The sequence below is a fragment of the Vespa velutina genome, chromosome 16, assembly GCF_912470025.1.
Source record: "Vespa velutina chromosome 16, iVesVel2.1, whole genome shotgun sequence".
NCBI lineage: Eukaryota > Metazoa > Arthropoda > Insecta > Hymenoptera > Vespidae > Vespa > Vespa velutina.
Window position 1 is genome coordinate 1,031,694 of NC_062203.1, and position 20,503 is coordinate 1,052,196.

Sequence of the window (20,503 nt, forward strand, 5' to 3'; positions counted from 1 at the left end):
AGAAATTTATCATTATCAATCATCGCCTCGTTAATGATTATTGATCATAGTGATAAAAGAAAAGAAATTTATATACTACGAGCCATTGATTTTAAAAATTGGACAGATAGATTTTGTTTGAATGAAAAAAAAATTAATTCTAATTCTTATTATAAATTAACATAAAATTTATGTTTTTATTTGTAAAAAGAAAGAAAAGAGAAAAAATAAAAAAGGAATACAAAAAATAATGGACTCGCCCCACTTTCAAAATCAACGGCTCATATATATAAAAAAATATAATAATATAATATAGTAAGAGTGTAATATTATATATTTATATATATATATATATATATATATATATATAATTTTGTTTGTAGATAATAGGAGTATAAATTGATCGGCGCGTATACCTTTTCACAAATCTTTCTAATTCATATTTTCTTCGTCTCTTTTTATATCCTTCGTACCAGGCAACTTGTACTCCAGAGACCAATAATTCTTATAAAAGGAGGGAGCTTTTTTTACACCGTCCTCGATATCCTTATTCACTTCCTCGTCGAATCTTGAAATTCGATCCTTTTTCTCAAGAATGGATGACAACGTTTTTAAGTTCCTCTTTTTATTTTCTTCCATATCTTTCCTTTTGTTTTCCATGCGAATTTCCTCGTCCGAATTCGCTTTTAATTTGTCGACAACGTCCTTGGTAAAATAACGATCGAGAAAATCTTTTTCTTCGTTTAACATGTCGTCGTTTATTCCAATATATTCCTCGGGAGGATCCTCGTTGTTTGCATTTTTCGACATAAAGGAATAATTATTTTTATTATCATCCGACGATGGTCCCTTACTATTTCGTTTATTGTTATTGTTATTTTTGAGTTCATGAAAAAATGGTTCGTTTTTTAAAAAGTCATCCAAATTGAATGGCTTTCTATATTCGTTTATATCAAAATCGATATCGGACAGGGCGAAGTCATCATTCGACTTATTTTTAACTTCGGACTTCGAACTTTGAACATTATTCTCATTCATTTTCGTTTTTTCACGATTAATCATATCGTTCTTCGAAGGATCAGAAATTTCGAATGATTTAACGTTCTTCGTAGTCATTGATCGTGGCGATTGATTATCATGTTTGTCAATCGTTTTATTTTTTTTCCCTACTAAATACGCCTGATCGGACGTAGTATTTATTATTATCATCGCTCGGTCAATAGAGTCAATCGATAAATTCTTAGAATTTGAATTTTGTGATTTAGCACGTAGACGATCCTCCTCGTCTAAACTTTCTTCCCTTTCGTCCGTATAATCGGGTACCTCGACATAAGGGATATTGTATAGATTGTAATCGATAGTAGATTTGTTATTTTCCACAAATTTTTCTATTGGCACGGAAGGAGAATAATTAACGATCTCCTTTTTGCTCTCATTTTTAGGTTCTTTCGAGATATCAAACGATATTATATTCTCGTTTGAAGAATATCCATTTCGATTAGAATCAACATACGATGATGATTCATCGTCAATATTAGAGATAACTTTGTGATGGTTATGAAGCATTTCATTCTTCGATTTGAACGATGGATCAAATGTTGAACGATTGCCGACGTGTTTCGTATCAATTACTTTAACATACTTATCAAACTCATCCTCCTCTTCCTCTGAAGGTCTTCTCTCGTCGAAAGGTACACCGGTAAATGACTTCTTTTTCTCGTTCAAAGACCCAGTCTCGTTATAAGGAAGATTTAAATCCTCGATTTCCGAACTGGACAATGCTACTTGTTCATCCTTGAAAATATCTTTTTGCGTTTCTCTCAATGTTCTCGTAGACGGTACCACGATTTTAAAACTTGGACGTGAACTGTTAATTATCTCCCATATGCGTTTGTAAAAATCATTATTAATATTTATACTCGTATCGATATTCTTTGATTTTTCATCTTCCTGAGTGAATTTAGGATGTCGATAGAGTTTCAAATTGTTATGAATATTTTCCATTTTTACGTACGACGAATTATTATTATTATTATTATTATTATTATTATTATTATTATTATTATTATTATTATTAGTATTATTATTCAGACCTAATGTGGAACGTTTGAATCGTTTACCCGTGATACTTTTACCATTTATTTCTCTCGACAATCGTTTATTCTTCAGTGTATTAATCCTTTTATTTTTTTCACGAATTTTCTCGATGATCCTGTTAAAATCGATGACGCCATCGATTACGGGAACACGTTTAAAATCTTTATCGAATATCGTATCATTTTCTATGCTCGTTGATAAGACGTCGATCGTCGTTACCGTTCGTACGATTCTCGTCCATAATACGGATTTATATTTATTAATATTTTCGTCTTTTTTCCCAAGGCTTTTCTTTTTCGAATTGAATTCGAATGATCTTTGATAGGGTTTAGGTAGAAAATGTATCACATCTCGATTAGGTTCGCGAGATTGTCGACGCTGAAATTGACGAGTTTGACGTATTAAATAATGTCATTGTTAAAAAATTATTGCAAACCAAGTCTACGGTGCAAAAAAATTCTCTGCAATAATACAGGATAATAGATTAAATAAGGATTAAAAAGCGTATTCCTTTCATTTTAATGGCACTATTATCAAAGTGACTTTATTTCTTGATGCTCGTTAATATGTACAAAGTATATGTATATGTATATGTATATGTTTATGTATATGTATATGTATATATATATATGTAGATGTATAGTTAATATATAATCAACAACTACAATGGGAGGGGATGGGGGAGGGTTCTACAATGCGGTGGCGCAGAAACGATTTGACTTTTTTTTTTTCCCTTATTTTTCTTTTTCTTTTCGTTTTTCATTTTATTCTTTCAATTTCTTTTTCACGTGTTAATCTTAATATTCTTTGCAATCCTTTCTGAGCCACTGCAAGGGCGTTATTTACATAATGCATTTTACGATATATAATACCTTAAACGGCTAAGAGAAAAAAAAAAAAGAACTTATAGTTAAGTGCTAAACGCACATATTCGCGCTTCATTTGGCACGGCAAATGAATAATAATTATTTTCATTGTAATTAATTCGATATTAGGGTTTGTGACATCGAGTAAGGTTGATATATATATATATATATATATACATATGTATATATATATATGTACATATGTATATATATTTACGTATGTATGTTATATACAGTCGAAGATTCATTTTATTAACTCACTTTAAGATGTATGCTCTACGTAAATCTAATTTACACGAGTGTTTTAAGAAAAAAAAAAAAAAAAAAAAAAAAAAAAAAGAAAAAGCAAAAGAAAAGAAGAAGAAAAGAAAAAAAAAAAAGGGAACAAAACAAGTGCACTTGGGCACGTAATATGCCAGTTAGATAATTTATATCGATTGTATGACTTTTTCCTCTCTTTCTTCTGCCGTTGCTCCTTTCTTTTTTTTCTTTTCTTTTCTTTCCCACTTTTACTTTTTTTCCTTTACTCTTTCATTTTTCTTTTTCATTTTCATTTTCTTTTTCTTTTTCTTTTTCTTTTTGCGAAATGATTATCAGTAGATGGGCCCGTCTCTGGTGTGCTTGTGCGCGCGCGCATTACTTTCTCGTGATGCCCAGATACGAAGCAATGCCATTAATACTCTCAAAGAAGATTCGCAAAGCGTCCTGTTTCTCGTAGTGGTCCCGTACCGTGTCCGCATTCGCCGGACGTCCCGGCACGTCAAGCAAACGTTCCTCCACCAAACGCTACAGTACAATAGTTTTTTCTTTTTTACATTTGTAGCTTGTGTGCCGACGACGGTGGTGGTGCTGCGCAAAATAAATGGCGACGGGAAAATCAAGGACAATGGACGATTAGGATGGATGGATAGATGGATGGATGGATGGATGGATGGATGGATGGATGTGTATATACGTGTAAAATGTACGTATGGGTATGTGTTTGTGTGTGTGTAAGTATGTGAATATTTTTTGTTTCACTTATCAAAGTATCGAATCAACGAAGTTTTAGTCCAATCAATGTGCATAATAATAACGGCGTGAAAACGTGCGTAATATATTATTAATAGATAAATTGATTTCTATTTCAAACTAAATTTCAAACTGTGAGATGATTGAAGTGTATAAAGATAAATACAGAATTCTATTCTATATATATATATATAGATATATATATATATATATTATGTAGAGACGTATATGTGTGTGCGTGTGTGTATGTGTAATTAATATATGTGATATAGGTACTATGTTCGCTATGCACCATGCAAATTAAGTCTTCGACCTCTACAGGATCTAAGAAAAAAAGAAAAAAAAGAAGAAAAGAAAAAACTCGCTAAACTCTAAATTGCATACGGCAATTAATATTAACGATAAATTTTGATTTTACTGTCACTCTCGATTCGCCGTTTAATACGTAATATAAAATACATTAAATTAGTTCTCTCTCTCTCTCTCTCTCTCTCTCTCTCTCTCTCTCTCTTTCTCTATTTCTCTCTAACATTTAATTGAATGAACTTATAAGTTATGTATGAAGAACTAATGAAAAGCTTTTTCCTCTGTTATAGGTATCATCTACCATGCAGCAAAATTAATTATTCTTTTGTCGTTTATCGATTTTAATAAATTAATTTACCTTCCTTCAAGATCTTTCTTAGTTTTCTCGAAGAGAGAAAAAAAGGAAAGACAAAAAAATGGCAAAATAAAAAAAAAAAAGGGGTTATCACTTTCATTCCTCCTATTCATTTTTAATGAATAAACTACAAACGTGATTATGGCTGCATACAAGTGCAAAAATAAAACAAAACAAAACGACAAAGAAAAGAAGAAAAAAAATTCGATATGCGTGATAGATGTGAAAATTTATGCAAGAGGAACGGGGATAGGGATGGGCCAGTGGGTGGTGAGCGGTGGGGAGAGGCGGGCAGTGCAATATTATACCTATTTTTACTAGACGACGTTTATGACGATTGTCTTAAGTCTATTACGTTTTGTTGTTGTTGTTCTTGTTGTTGTTGCTTTAATTGTTGTTGTTGTTGTAGTTGTTATTGTTGTTGTTGTTGTTGTTGTTGTTGTTGTTGTTGTTACTTGCTTGCTTGCTTGCTTGTTTTATTTTCTGCGTGCATGCCTAGGCAATGTGTCTTGGATTAGGATGTCCTTGCTCGTGAGGCATGCTACGTGGTGGTGGTGGTGGTGGTGGTGGTGATGGTGATGGTGGTGGTGGTGGTGGTGGTGGTGGTGGTGGTGGTGGTGGTGGTGGTAGTGGTAGTGGTGATAAGTATGTAGTATCCCGGTGTATATATTATATATATATATTTTTTGTTGTTGTTGTTGTTGTTTTTTTTTCTCTTTTTTTCTGATTGTTTATTAATATTTTCTAGGATGGAACGTGGATGAGGCCCTTTTCTTACTTCCCAAAAGGCCCGTACTGTCGCGCTAGATTACTCACATATTGCGTTGAATGGCTCGTTGGAAACTCGGCCCATTTGCTCAGGTCTATACTTGGTAATACACCACTACGGCATGGTACTCGTGGATTGCTGTTAATAATACATCGTTAGAATTGCTCTTAGTTTCGTAAGAAAATTTTAATCGAATAACGTATAACAGATAGAATTTCGAACGAATTTAAAACTAACATATGTAATACTTACTTTTAATTACGTTTCGTATTATTTGCGGAGATAAAAAGAAAGAAAAAAGAGAAAGTATAAAAAAAAAGAAAACAAAAAAAAAAAAACAAGAAAAGAAAGAAAGAAAAAAAAAAGAAAGGAAGAAAGAAAAAGATGGCAAACTTACATTTCATGATCAGGCAGAACCATTGGATATATTTGTATGGTGTCTATCAGGTCTGTGTTGTCGCATATCATTTTAGCAAGTTTCGTCTTACGAATTTCATTGAGTTGATCTAGAAAAGTGAAAGCGAGAACGACCATTAATATAATTGTAATATGGCCTTGTGGAACAAGAAACTCTCGAGAGGATTCGAAAGGATCTTACCGAGAGTGAAGGACGATGGTTGGTTCGGTAATTCGTACCAAAACCTGTCACCACGTCGTGAATGGCTAAATTGCGTAGCGATTACACAGGCGAAGGTTGGACCAAGCATACTACCCGGAAGTGGTCGCTCTGATACACCACCGGACCACAAATCTACGTCCGCTGGATGTCTGTTTGAAAATTGATATCATATTTATCGATGCATTCATTGCGAACGAAACTTTTTTTCTTTTAATTTGAAAAAAGAAAAAAAAAAAGAAAAAAACATTTTTTATTTTTTTTTTTTTTTTTTTTTTTTTTTTTTTTTTTGTTCTTCTATACTCACTCGAAAATGGAGCTATACCGTCCAATAGTCTCGTTTGGCATGGATCCGAACAATTCGTCGAAGGTCTTAGCCTCGGGTAATCCACAATATTTTCTAAAATGATATAACATTATTATTTATCATTTTAATATTGTTGAATCGAAAGTTGAATTCGACATTGAAAGTTGAATCGTACGAACTAACCGGAAGTCCATGTAACTCGGTATACCAAATTCTCTTCCACGTTGCATATTGAATGATACCAAATCCATTCCGAACTTTGCACCAACCTTTTTGAACAAATGATTTGTCACCTGGAAAAAATTATCATCGGAAAAGTTTTTAACAGGCAATCAATCCCTGATCATTTTTATTCTTATTATTGATGTTAATGTGAATTATAATAATCAACACGTTGTTACTTCTTGTGTTATCGAATCGTCCATAGCTTGGGCAACTTGATTCATTAATCCCATAAAGTATTCGTCCAAAACTCCAGCGCGATATAGATCGTACGGTCTTCTAATTAGATCTGATAATCTTTTCGAAGCTTTAAAAAAAAAAAAAAAAAGAAAAAAAAAAGAAAAGAAAATAAATACACAATCGTAATTTAAAAATTCTTATTGATATTATAAATATTATCGTAAGATTTATTTACCAATAAATTTATGAGCCTTGCTCCAACGTTCGACCGCAGTTGGTAGCAAAGAATGTCCAAATCTAAATGCAGCAGCGGCGAATGCATCGATAACACCAGGATTTACTGTTGGATCGTATCCATCCCAATATACCTACAAATGTTATCAATTTATTTTTGTAAAACATTATTGAAATACCAATCGATCATTATTTATTTTTTTCTTTCTTTCTTTCGAAAAAATATCATCTTACATTTTTCTCAAGAAGAAGTCCAAACTTCTCCATAACGTCTTTTCCCAAAAGAATCGGGAGGAATTCATTATAAGTGATATGTTGGATTTCAGCGATGACTATGCGTCTTGATTCCTGGAACAACGTCTCGTCATCCCAATGAGGATTAATACGAGTGAGTATTTTAGCAATCCTGTTGTGTTCCCTTGCTACCAACGTATGCATACACGTTAATACCAACTGCTCGTTAACTCGAATTTCACCTAAGATTCAAACAAAAAGATTAAATCAAATCAAATCAAATCAAATCATATCAAATCATATCGAATCGAATCGAATCTTAATTAAACGAAACTTTTAACGATGTTACAGTTGCACGTAATATTTTGTAAAATCATGAGAATTATTTTTAAATATATATATTTATCGAGATTCATAAAAGATATTCAGAACAATTCCAAGGCGAGCTCTTGAGAACTTTCCATTAAAGCACCGCGTAAGTTTTATTGTTATGGAAAGTGACTCCGATTGTAAATCATTTTCCATAATACTTTCCCACGTCATACCTTTCTTAATCATAGATCAAGGAGAGCGTAAGTTAGTCCGTGTGAAAGAAAACAATTCAATTACATCATTTCTAGATCGTAATTGATGGCCGATGCAACGTTAAATTTAATTAATTAACTCGGAAACTTTTCTTTTTTTTTTTTTTTCCCCCCATTGTTATCAACGAAAACAAATCTTACCTGCTTCGAAACAGTACATCGATTTGTTCGGACGAGTGCATCCTTCGTCTGGTATATCTAATTTCAATGGCAATAGATCTTTCAATCCGTACTCATTAAAAACTGGATTCATTCTTAACAATCCGCCATAACCGCTTCGGAGTTTTCTAAATGGGGGAAAAGGAAAAAGGGAAAAAGGAAAGAAAAAAGATTATAACGAATAATTAAAAAAAGAAGAAGAAGAACAACAACAACAAAAAAAAAAGAAACACAATTCTATTTATATTAATATAATTTCGTGAAAGGGGATCAATGTAATTCGTGTTTAGAGAAGTTAGAATTTCGAGCACGTGATTGCATGGGATCAACAAAGTCCGGATCATAGATTGTGCAACAGTGGATCCTATGATGTGAGCCTGCTGATAGAAAGTCTGGGGAATGGTCTAATGTCTCTAATACCAACGTTAGAAAATATAGAACGACGTAATGCTGATTTATTGTCCTGAATATGATGTAACGAATGTAGGTACGTACGTATGCAGGCTAAATAAACTTGATTTGACCGATATATATATATATATATATATATATATATATATATATATATGTATATACATACATACATACATACATACGTACATATATATATACATGTATATATATATATGAACGTAGCCTATCCATAAATCGGTTTAAAGTGTTCAAACTCGACAAGGGCAATCTGGATTCGCACATTAATCATCGATTCCTCTTTGATTTTGTTTATTCGACTCGCGATATTGTAAGATCCTTTGAATTTCGTTCGATATCCCAAAGAATATATTTATATACATATATTCTAAATGGATATAATAATTTTTTAAATGATGAAATGAAAATTTTCAATTGAGAGAAATATTTAATTAATTAATAAATTTAATCGTTTGTGAATTACCTAGAAAAATTCTCCGTAATACCGTAAACGGTATTTCCATCCAAAACTCCGGTTAACAAATTGAAAGGTATACGTGATCCAAGACGACATCCTGGTCGGACTGCTGGAAACGCTCGTACAAAGTCCATACATCGAACGTTGAACAATCTGTAGAAGTAATCGTCCTCTGGTATACGTATCTCGTTGCAATATGGATTCTTCAAATGCGGTGGACGAGAACAACATTCTTCCGGATCATTACGATTTAGAGGATCTAGAAAATGTTTCGATTTCATTGAATTCAATTCTAACGTAACGTTAACGTTCATTTAACGTTAATTTTATTTTCTTGTTTTTTTCTTTTTTTTTTAATCATTTTCCTCAGATACTTCAATGCGAGCTTGTGCAAAAGTGAAAGACAAGAGTTGACTTTATTTTTCTTTTTAGAAAAAAATGGATTTCATGGAAACAGTAATAACGATTACACCTCGTTGGAATAATCTTGCCGCTGTGATCATTTGCTTTCTCTCGTAGTTATTCTCCTTTCGATATAAGGCAAATAATATATTCAAAATGGAAAGGGTTTAAAACCTACACACAGTTGCTACACACTTAGACCTAACATAACTTCTCAACATCTAATTGGAGCACAACGTGTATATACATATATACATATACATATATATTTATGTAATATTCTTATCGGTCTGATATTCGGTAATCAAGAATTGTATTTACTTTCTAACGTTTAATTTCTATTCTAATTAAGTATCTAGGGCAACATTATACATTTTGTAGATTAGATTTGCGATATTTTAGATCGTCATTGTCATCGTTTTAACACGAGATTGATCGATAAAGTTATTCAAGTCACTTTCTTTTTTAAAATACATACATATATACAATGTATATATATATATATATATATATATATATATATATATATATACACATATATAAAGAGAAATGTATTTCTTTCGAAAGTATAAACATATATTACCTAAGGGCGTTCCAGTAAGCGTGTAATCATGATCCATGAATTGGCCCCAGGCTATCACCATGACAGTACCAGCATGATCGTGATATCCCTCATCTGGATGCATCGTACGGGATACTATTCTGGACAATGGTAATTCTCGTCCACTTACGGCTATCCTAGGTGCTGATATACCATCGGAAAATCGTGGTGGCATTAATCTAAAGAAAGAAACGAAAAAAAAAAAAAAAAAAGAAAGAAGATTAGATATCGATAAGATAAAATGTTTAAAAGAAACATCGTAGATAATTATATTCGATATTATTATTATTTTTTTTTTTATGTTCACCTTGTGAATGGCGACAAAGTTGAACCCCATGTTGGATTTTGTAAATTTGTACATAGCCCATCGTATCTTCGATATTTTCCCGGTCGACATTCGACGTTGCTTAGAAAAGCGGGACATATCTCGCGTATCAGTGTTTTCGATGTGTCGATCAATGGAAGATTTTTCTCAATATCCTCAAATGTCAGGCCGTATCTGTTAAATCAAATGACAAGTTTAGAAATCATTTGGTAATTCTTATGTTTAATATTTGTCACGCACATATGTGTGTGTGTGTGTTTTCTGTCATTCGAAAGTTATTCATTGATATTTTACGAGGCTTTATCGACGAACGTACTCACATTTGAGCTAAATTAGTTGATATGTCAAGTAAGAGTTCACCGACCGTAGCCAGATCCTCGGGTCTCCAGATTTCGTGTTTAGGCTTTGCGACGTCTATTAAATAAGAAATAGAAAATATTAGAATCAGAATTGATACGGATGATGATTATTCTTCTTTCGTTGTAAAAAAAAAAAAAAAAAAAAAAGAATTTATACGTTTGCAAATAAAATTACACAATTGTTTGACTAATCGTCGAAGGGAGCAACGAAAGCAATTATACTCGGGAATCGGTTTATGAATAATATACTATGGCCGATTAACCAACGCATGATGGAACATGAAATAAACGGTTTCAATTGTATATCGAAGAAAAAAACTTGACTTGGATTGAACGATTCTATAACAGAGAATGATGACGATAATAATCGTCTTACTTACTGATGCGTTTCCTCGCCTCGATATAGGCATGATTAACGGCATCGTAGGTGATACAGGTCTGCGATCCCGCAGTAGGTGGACTGAGAAAGAGAAACTTAATAATAATAGAAAACTAAAGAAGAGAGAGAGAGAGAGAGAGAGAGAGAGAGAAATAGAGGGAAAAAAAGCAAAAGAGAAAGAAAAAAAAAGAAAGAAAAAAGAAAAAGAAAAGAAGAAGAAGAACTCAGCGAGGATGTAAAACGAAGGCGCGAGAGACTACGATCTTTGACTCCTAGAGTATTATTTACAGCTTCCCTTCTCTCCGGCTTAATTACCTAACGCGTTCTAGCCTAGTTTACATCTATTTCTATCTCTCTTGAAAACCGTGCATTTAGAAACGCGTTTATAAAACCTGTATAAAGAAGGTAGTAAGTTGTTACCGGTAGGAATTGAAGAAGATGCAAGCAAGCTAGCAAGCAAGTAAACAGGCAGGCAAGCACATTGTTTCATTCTTTTTTTTTTTTCTCTTTCTTCTTTTTCGTTTCTTTTCTTTTTTCTTTTTCTACGAATTTAAGAATAGAAAATATCTATAATAATGCAAGGAAATTAGAAAGGGAAGAATGCATTAACTATTTGAAAGTGTATTAGTATAGAAAAATATACTTATATATAATACATATATATATATACATGTATATGTATATATGTATGTATATATTATATTCTATGGTATATAAAATCCACGTACGAAAGCTTACATTTCGAGAGATATTCTGTATCTAGGTAACTCGAGACTATATATTTCGCAGAGTATCCTGAGAATTGACTCATATATCCTGTTTCTCCTAGATACGAAATATACTGGCATTGACGTGCTGCCCGTGGCTTTTACCATCGAAGGTTGACCCACTGGCCACTATATTATATCCCAACACCATTTACTTTCTGATCTTTTATTTTCTTTATTTATTTATTATCTTACGTTAGAAGCCATTTCTTCCGCGTTACGACGGACCTCGGACACACCGCTCCAAGGTATGACTCACTTTCATCCTACATTATTTTTGCATACGCGCACATATACTATATCTACTACTATTATTATTATTATTATTATTATTATTATTATTATTGTTATTGTTGTATATCACATAGAAAATAATTTTATTATCATTGTTTCTATTTTAAAATAAATAGGAAAGCTTTTGTTATTCTATTATACTCTCTTTTATCTATCAAAGAAAATAGCTTTTTTATTTTCTTTTGTAGGATGTTGCAAAAAAAAAAAAAACAAAAAAAAAATAAAAAAAAATAAAAAAAAAAAAAGAAGAAGAAGAAGAAGAAAGAAAAAAGAATGATTATAAAGAGAAAATAGCTTTGCGAAAATAATATAATGATTTTATCGTATTAATAAAAATGAAATGATTATTGGTAATAGAATGTTCAGAGCTAGTTTGTTCGCCTTTCGTTGCATAAGAGTGCGCGCGATTTGAAAACGTTCACGCATGGCGGAGTAACCTAGATAAAGTATATATTAACTTCACCCACCATGTTTCTTATATATTATTTATCCAAACTTCAATATATTATTTTATTTGTTGCAATTTTTCCCAACATAGTAAAACATTAATAATATCCATTTTACTCTTACTTTTTCTTTTTTTCCATTTCATCGCGGTAAACGTTCGTTTCTTACGTTGTATAATTTGTTTGTTTCCTCTTTTCCAACACAGTGACTGTTAACGATTATTATTATTATTATTATTATTATTATTATTATTATTATTATTCTTTTTTTTTTTTTCTTTTTCACTTTTACGATATATCTATCCGTCCATCGCGTTATTCAAACGAGCTCGTTTTTTCTCTCTTTTTCTTTTTTCTTTTTCGAAAACGAAAAAAATAGTTGTAAGAATGAGACGAAGGAATTGTTGATCCTAACACGCGAAAGCACATTACCATCGCGGAATGGAATTCCGAGTTCGCGTCCTTCTCGGCAATGCCGAATGCAATCTCGTCTAGATTGTCTAGAAAGTACTCGTTAAAAGTGCGTTCATACCGCAGTACTACATTGAATCAAAGGGGCAAAGAAAATGTCAGGAATAAACGTACAATGCTCCCATAGTTATCGCATTTTACGCGATAACAACTATTATATATCGACATATCCGATCACATCAAGGAGGTCGTTATACGTTTCTCTTTTTTTTTTTTCTTTTTTTTTCTTCTTCTTTCCGTTTTCTTCTTTCCTTTTTCTTCCCGTGGAAAACTATCTCAACGATGCATTCTTCAATACAATTCTCTCCTTATTTCGAAATACTTGATAAATATTATAAAGAAATTTTTGACCTAACAACAAACGATTAATATCTTTTTTACCTCATATACATGTGTGTGTGTGTGTGTGTGTGCGCGCGTTTGTATATGTATATGTATACTGTCAATTATAAATTCGACCTTGAACGATCTCATTCGACGTTATGCACCCTTTCCCTCGAACTTTCGTAACATAAAAAAAAAAAAAAAAAAGAAAGAAAAAAGGAGAAAAGCGAGAAAGAAAAAAGAAGAAACCTGAAAGATAGGACAATAAAATGATGACAAGAAACTCGTTTCTCTTTTGCGTGAACACCCTTAAAAAAGAAGAACGGACCCGTTAAAAACTTCTTATTCTCTCTTTCATTTGGTACCGAGTACCGTATCGCAATAAGACGCACATAATTTTTGAGAATTCCCTTTACGTAATTCTGACCGCTGTCGTAATGCATTCGCGCGTACGTATATATGTATGTATGTATGTATGTATGTACGTATGCTCGTTTATGCAAGTAAACTCCACAGGACAGCAGGAGATACCTCAGCGATCGAGTCCGAGTACGTAAGACAGAAATGGAAAAGGTGAACCATGGCACGTTTCTATACACACACACACACACACACACATATATATATATATATATATATAAATATATATATGTAATTCTTTTTTATTCGAATTCGTTCGAATTTCTAAAATTTCTCTTGAAAAAAAAATACTTCAATCAAATTATTCTCAGCTATGTTTTCGTAAGCTACATTTTCCCTTTTCGTTTATTTATTTATTTATTTATTCTTTTTTTATTTATCATTTATATTTCTTTTCTTTTTATTTTCATTTAATTTCTACTCATTAGAATTATCATACTTAGTGTTAACGAAAGTTTACGTCAAAAGGTCAAACACATATATTTTGTTCATACGTTATCGGTGATTGACGATAAATATATATATTCATACATATAAGCATACTCGAGTGAAAGTAAAAGTTGGCCTTATGTTTCATTTACTTAGTCATAACGGAACTCGATCGTTTCCTCTTTTACATATAGAATATCGTAATTATGTTTATTTAAATAAAACATTAATAAGATAGATAGATAGAAAGATAGATAGATAAAGAGAGAGAGAGAGAGAGAGAGAGAAAATACTTACAAATTTCCTCGAAGTAAATTATAAGTGTAATCGAAAACGCTAGTTCTGCCAGGACCATCTAGGATCAAAGCACATTCCTCGGCGTTTCCATAAATCTCAACCGGTTGATATTGCAATCCTTTGCATGCATGATCATGGCTGTTAAATCCGATCAGTAACGCCACGATTCCTATTATCGTGCTCCGCGCTATCGCGAATCTGTAAAATAACAAATTAAAGATTGGTCAAATAGAATTTCGTTTGGATCTTTTCCTTTTTTTTTTTCTTTTTGTGTATACGTGTGTATGTGTGTGTGTGTGTGTGTGAGTTTCTGCACATTATTCTTATATTTAGAAGTAAAAACATCTGTGATAGATTTCCTTTAACGATAAATATATAAATTTTATATAATCCCTCGGTATAGAAAATATAATATTATATAGTTCCGAGGATCTATCCAATCGACGTCAATCATGCGTTTCGTTCGATCGATTCATTTCTATCAATGTGAAAACAATTTAAATTGTAACTCGTAACGAATCGCAACGAATTCAAGCGTTATTCCGATCACGTCGAAATGCGAGAAATCGGAAATCGTAAGAAAGCGAGAAGGATTCGAAAACCGATGCTTTTTGTACGATAAGCGAAGCTTTCACCGATTTTTTTTTTTTTTTTTCGACTATACATGAATAATTTATTTTCCTTTTAAACGTGCTGTTCGTTAAAAAGTTCCTTACAAAAGAACATTTTCTTAATAATATTAATATCAATATAATTTCGTTAATAAAATTAATATTAATATTAATATAGCATTGTAATATACGTATATTGAAAAAATTTATAATTGTTCGATTAATACGATACGATTGATCTATTTAATAATCTATTTAGTAATATAATTATTCGTAATATTATAAAATATTGTATTTCGTTTAAATTAGATCAAATTGCATTTCTATTACTATTAAAATAAAGTATCAGATGAAGTTCGACAGATTCGGTTCGATTTGAACGAACCGCAACTCGTTAAAGGAATTATGAAAGTATTAATTTGTCTCGATCGCCTCGGTGGTTACACGTTCGAGAAACTATCGTTGCGGGTTAAACGTCAAAGCCGTCGTCGAGCTTTCGTCGACTATCTCGTTGTAACATCTTTTAATTCAAAGCAAACGTCGAGTGTGGGCGGACAGTGATTAAGAGCTCTCTCTCTCTCTCTCTTTCTCTTTCTTTCTCTCACTCTCAACTAATAACGCTTCTTATTTTCCTATACAGTCGTTCAACATCTTCTCTCTTCTCTTTATTCCTTATTTTTTAATAATTATTAGAAACTCCGTATGTTCCTTCTATTCTTTCTTTCTTTCTTTTTTTCTTTTTCTTCTTCTTCTTTCTTTTTTAATCGGTGAAAGGATTTCAAAGTCACGGGTAATTAAAAAAAAAAAAAAAAAAAAAAAAAGAAAAAAAAAGAGAGAGAGAGAGAGATTAAAGAATAGAGAATTGATTTTCATCTGGCAAAAAATGAAGAAAAATGAAAAAAGGAAAAAAAAAAGAAACACAAAAAAGAGATTCTTGTCGGGTTCTTTTTTTCTTTCTTTCCAAATTAAATCCTTAATCGAAACGAGATAGAGGAATAAGGTGGAAACATATTATTCATCAAGGCAATTACACTTGTCGAGATCATTCTCGGTTCTAAAATGATCGAGATAATTCATCTTTGTAATTCTTTAATAATGACACGATAAAATAAATAATTTTGCAAGTTAGCCGTTGGATGTGAGGTTGAATTGTACGGACGATGCAGCAAGAATCACTTCCTCGTTACATAAGGGTGTGCGCATCGTAATGGAATTGCGAAAGTCCCTTCCCCTATTGGTCGTTACCGCGAATTATTTTACGTGTTTGCGGATTATGACATAATGCTAGGATATCTATCTATAAGCTGGACCTTCCGTGTGAAACTCACCTTTTTCCATCTATGCTCTCAATAGTCTCGATAATTTAAAATTTTATCTCAATTATTTCATTATATTATATACAGGACATTTCAGAAATTGTTCGTTGAAACTTTAATCGCCATTATATTATTCTACTGACAGTAAGAATTAAAGGAAAAAAAAGAAAAAAAAAAAAAAAGAAAAAAAAAACATAAGGAAGAAAAGGATCAAGTCATAAATATGGATCACAGTAAATGCTTCTTCCATTTTCGAAGTTACGAACAACATTTTTTACAATGCGTCGCTTTGAGACGTTTGACACATTAATGCGGAAGAATATTTCGTGAAAATTTTTTTGATGATAGACGATATGTTGCAATAGTTTTAAACGTTTCTCTTTCTAAGATCTCTTTAATGCAATAGAAAAAAAAAAAAAAAAAAAAAAAAAAAAAAAAAAAAAAAGAAAGAAGAAGAAAAAAGAAAAGATTTTACAAGTGGAAAAAAAAGCATTTCGGGGGTCTTCCTAACATTTATGATATTTCTTTTTTTTTTATTCGTCCTTACAACGAGCAGAATTAGGTTTCTTTAAAGTTTGGCGATTTATTTTTGAAACAACCTGTATAATATAATATCTATCATTAACGTTAACACCAATAACGCCATTAACAATTTTTATTGAACTTTATCTGTCGTTATTTGATTTGATTTGATTTAATTTGATGTTTTTCTTTATTATTATTATTATTATTATTATAATTATTATAATTATTATTATTATTATCATTATTATTATTATTATTATTATTATTATTATTATTATTATTATTATTATTATAATGATTATTATTATTATTATTATTATTATTATTATTATTATTATTATAATGATTATTATTATTATTATTATTACTATTATTATTACTATTATTATTATTATTATTATTTTACGGTTGGAGAGGTCGTTTAATTGTTTTACGGTTTAAAACTCTGTCCTCTCTCAGTTTGGAGATGAGCGACAGATATACATTGTCACTTAACAATGTATATTGCGGAAAATTTGCAAAAAATTTACTAAACCGTTAAGATAAGAGACCGTCCATAGCGGAATAAAATTGAGGATTACTTTCTCGATGCGATGCATAACGGATTCTCCTTTCACTTTGCGTAGTAGTCAACGAGGTTAACGTGCAACTCGCGTGATAGAGATCAAACGAGGTTTCGTGAGATCCGACGAAATGAATGTCGATCTCCTTAATTAAAATTACGTAGATATATATATATATTTTTTTCTTTCTTTCTTCCTCACTTTCGATGATTATTTAACTTTCGTCTAATTTAAAAATTTGTTTGTCGGTCGAGCACGTTGAAACTATTTTTTCGAAGTGGTTATCATTTCAATCGAGAGAGAGAGGGAGAGAGAGAGAGAGAGAGAGAGAGAGAGAAAGAGAGAGAAAGAAAGAAGAAAAAGAAAAACAAAAAAATAATAAAAAAGCTGTAAAAAAATATCAAAGGACGTGTCAAAAAACTCACCCTTCGAGCATCGCGCTGCCTGGTCACACGCGATCCGTACGTTTTCACGAAACCAACGTTGAGTTGACAAAACCAAAAAGGGTGGACGTGAGGATGAAAGGGAGAGAAGGGAGACGAAGATAAAAAGAGAAAGAGAGAGAGAGAGAGCAGACAGAAAGACAGAAAGAAAGAAAAAAACAAGAAAGGGAAAGGGAAAAAAGAATGTAGACAAAAGAAAAATGACAAAATCGAAAAGAGGGATGAAAGGAAGTCGAGGAGACTTTTGTTTTCCGGGAGAGTCCGTTTTAAATTGAACAAAACGAAACGTAAACGGAATGAAACAAGAGAAGAGCAAAAGAGAAAAAGAAAAAAAGAGAACAGGAGGAAGATAAAAAAAAAAAAAAAGAAAAAAGAAAAGAAAAAGTACAATAATAATAATAATAATAATAATAATAACAACTATAACAGTAACAGTAATAACAATCACTCCCGGTGATAGATAACGATGATAACACACGCGTGTTTAATTCGTTCCTCTGCTCAGCGTGAACACTTCTTTGGGAACGAATAATTCTTTGTAAGTGCTAAGCAACGCGTACTCGGCAATGCGTTTGGATTGTTGGAATAACGTCGTCCACTTCTACTTTTGCTTCCTTTCGGCTAGCTCCAGTTCGATTCTCGCGATGGAATGAATAGCTCTAGCGATGGTGTCTCTTGTGGTACCTTTACTCTCCGTCTTTCACTCCGGCGGTCGACGATTTACTGACCGACACGCGTTTTACTTCAAGCTAAAACCCGAACGGTGCCCTCAGTTACATACGCGAAGCTAATAACGGCGATGATATCGATAGATCCAATCCCCCTCCCCCTCCCCCCATGAGTTTTGTTATTTATTCTCAAATAACTTACTTGCACGAGTGTTCTTATTATTATCATTGTCGTTATTATTATTATTATTATTATTATTATTATTATTATTATTTGTTTCTTCTTTAAAACATTGGTTCATGCTTCCCCGAAAAGTACATTCTCCGTTTGTCTCGTTCTCGAATTGGACGAGATTTTGTGAAGGTAGGAGGTACAATGCCTACGGACTCGTTCTAACCCCCACCCCCCTCCCACTCTCCCACCTTAACCTCCAACCCCTTCCCCTATCCCATCTCCCCTTGTCGTTAAGTAGGAGAAACTTACGTCTTGTACATAAATCCTCCTCATGTAGTTGCTTGTTTTAACATAACATGAACCGAAAACCTGGTACCAGTTACGGTTGGTAAAGGCTCGTTTAATGTTCCGACATTAAACAGGAATGATGTACATTTTTTTTTTTTTTTTTAATTTCTTTTCCTTTTCCTTTCCTTTTCCTTTTCTTTCCTTTTCTTTCCTCTTTTCTTTCTTCCTTTTCTTTTTCCGATACTTTATGATACGTTTGCTTTTGAATTCGTATAATTAGATGGATGTGAGGTGAATAATAGGATAATGGGATAACAATGAGCAATTCACTAATTAATTTTACGATTTATCTTTGTTAGATCGAATGAAAATTTTCTGTAGAAAGTTCCTGCGTGTATATATATATATATATATATATATATACATATTATATATTTTTATGAGATGAAAATGGAATCGATAATGAATAAAGAATAAAAAGAGATGAGGAAGGATAAGGAGAAGGAAGAAGAAGAAGAAGAAGAAGAAAAAGAAGAAGACGGTCATAGTAGAAGGGAGGAGGCGTAGCTACCGTTCACGTTTTACTTTCCTTTCTCTAAACGAGCGTCACACGACCGCTGCCCTCGATTCGAGAGACAATCGATTGTCTCTCGAATCGTTGACGAATCTCGGCGGACCTTTTAAAGTCCTAAAAACTTATGGAAACCAAAGGGGAAGAAAAAGTAAGAAAAAAAAAAAAAAAAAAAAACAAAAAAAAAAAGAAAAAAAATAAACGTAAAAGAAAAAAAGAAAATAAATAAATCTGAAAAAAAGTGAAGTAATCGAAAGTGAAAGCAACTCGCATTACTTTCTAAAAACGTTTTAGGCGGATAGAAACGCAAATTAGAGTGAAAGGGTGTGAATGGATGTGTTATCATTTGTTATCTTTCTCACGGGGATATTCTTGAAGAATATTGCAATAAGGAATAAAATAAGAAAAGGAAGAAGGAAGGAGAAGGAAAAAGAAGAAGAAGAAAAGAGAGAGAAAAGGAAAAAAAATATTTAATCTTACGACAAGTCCGATTACTTTCTTTTCTCTTCTTTTCTTTTTTTTTTTCTTTTTTTTTCTTTTTTTTTTTGTTTTTTTTTTTTTTTTTTGACTGACTCACTCACGAACGTTTCAAATGAATTAAATAAAAACTTTCTAAACACATAGATTACGGATAAATATCTTGTATATCACCTATTCGATTTAGTTAATCTATCGATCAAACTCAAATCAACGAAATGGAAGCCTCGAGCTATTGAGATCTATTGCCCAATATCGATCCATTTATCTCGAAGGTGTCCATGGTCGGCGTGCCAAGTCATTCATTTAAAAAGTATAGGCTCGTTAAACGAGCTCGCGATTTTCTCTTCTCCTTCCCTTTCTCAATTTTGTACTATGTCTGCCTACGTACGTATGGTATGTAGGTAGGTAGGTAGGTTGATACGTACGATATGTTTTGCACGATTTTATCGAGTTTTACTCGAACGATACGCCATTTTACGAACAAGGGACACAGGAGGTAAACGGATCTGTTGACATATATATATATATATATATAGACTTT

At 32.1% G+C, this 20,503-nt stretch overlaps 2 protein-coding genes across 7 annotated transcripts; both read right to left on the minus strand.

Annotated features, from left to right (window-relative positions):
- Positions 1 to 360: 360 nt before the first annotated feature.
- LOC124954866 (myb-like protein X) lies at positions 361 to 1,983 on the minus strand. Its single transcript, XM_047508458.1, has one exon. It carries the CDS (start codon positions 1,981 to 1,983, stop codon positions 412 to 414), a length of 1,572 nt encoding a protein of 523 aa, XP_047364414.1. The 3' UTR covers positions 361 to 411.
- A 377-nt stretch (positions 1,984 to 2,360) lies between these two features.
- Positions 2,361 to 18,507, minus strand: LOC124954826 (chorion peroxidase). Of its 6 annotated transcripts, none has more exons than XR_007102673.1 (17): positions 17,763 to 18,507; positions 14,323 to 14,520; positions 10,876 to 10,955; positions 10,457 to 10,550; positions 10,119 to 10,310; positions 9,794 to 9,990; positions 8,815 to 9,067; positions 7,902 to 8,047; positions 7,177 to 7,418; positions 6,944 to 7,076; positions 6,708 to 6,835; positions 6,490 to 6,599; positions 6,307 to 6,399; positions 5,982 to 6,151; positions 5,781 to 5,889; positions 4,970 to 5,521; positions 2,361 to 2,454 (listed from the first exon to the last, which is right to left on the minus strand). XR_007102673.1 is itself a non-coding variant. In XM_047508355.1 (17 exons), the coding sequence occupies exons 1-17, from the start codon at positions 17,771 to 17,773 to the stop codon at positions 3,579 to 3,581; spliced, it is 2,397 nt and encodes a 798-aa protein (XP_047364311.1). In that variant the 5' UTR covers positions 17,774 to 18,507; the 3' UTR covers positions 2,594 to 3,578. The 6 variants fall into 6 exon arrangements, 2 of the variants coding, with proteins under 2 accessions (XP_047364311.1, XP_047364312.1); XM_047508355.1 differs by lacking the exon at positions 2,361 to 2,454 and adding an exon at positions 2,594 to 3,728 and having other exon boundaries at positions 5,431 to 5,521; XR_007102672.1 differs by lacking the exon at positions 2,361 to 2,454 and adding an exon at positions 3,587 to 4,719.
- Between the last annotated feature and the right edge of the window lie 1,996 nt (positions 18,508 to 20,503).

Coding starts and splice junctions, on each gene's coding strand:
- LOC124954826 (XM_047508355.1), bottom strand. Junction 6,836..6,943: donor CAAGGCTCATAAATTTATTG/GTAAATAAATCT, acceptor TTTTTTTTAAAG/CTTCGAAAAGATTATCAGAT. Junction 6,400..6,489: donor CCGAGTTACATGGACTTCCG/GTTAGTTCGTAC, acceptor ATATCATTTTAG/AAAATATTGTGGATTACCCG.
- LOC124954866 (XM_047508458.1), bottom strand. CDS start 1,983: ATGGAAAATATTCATAACAATTTGAAACTCTATCGACATCCTAAATTC.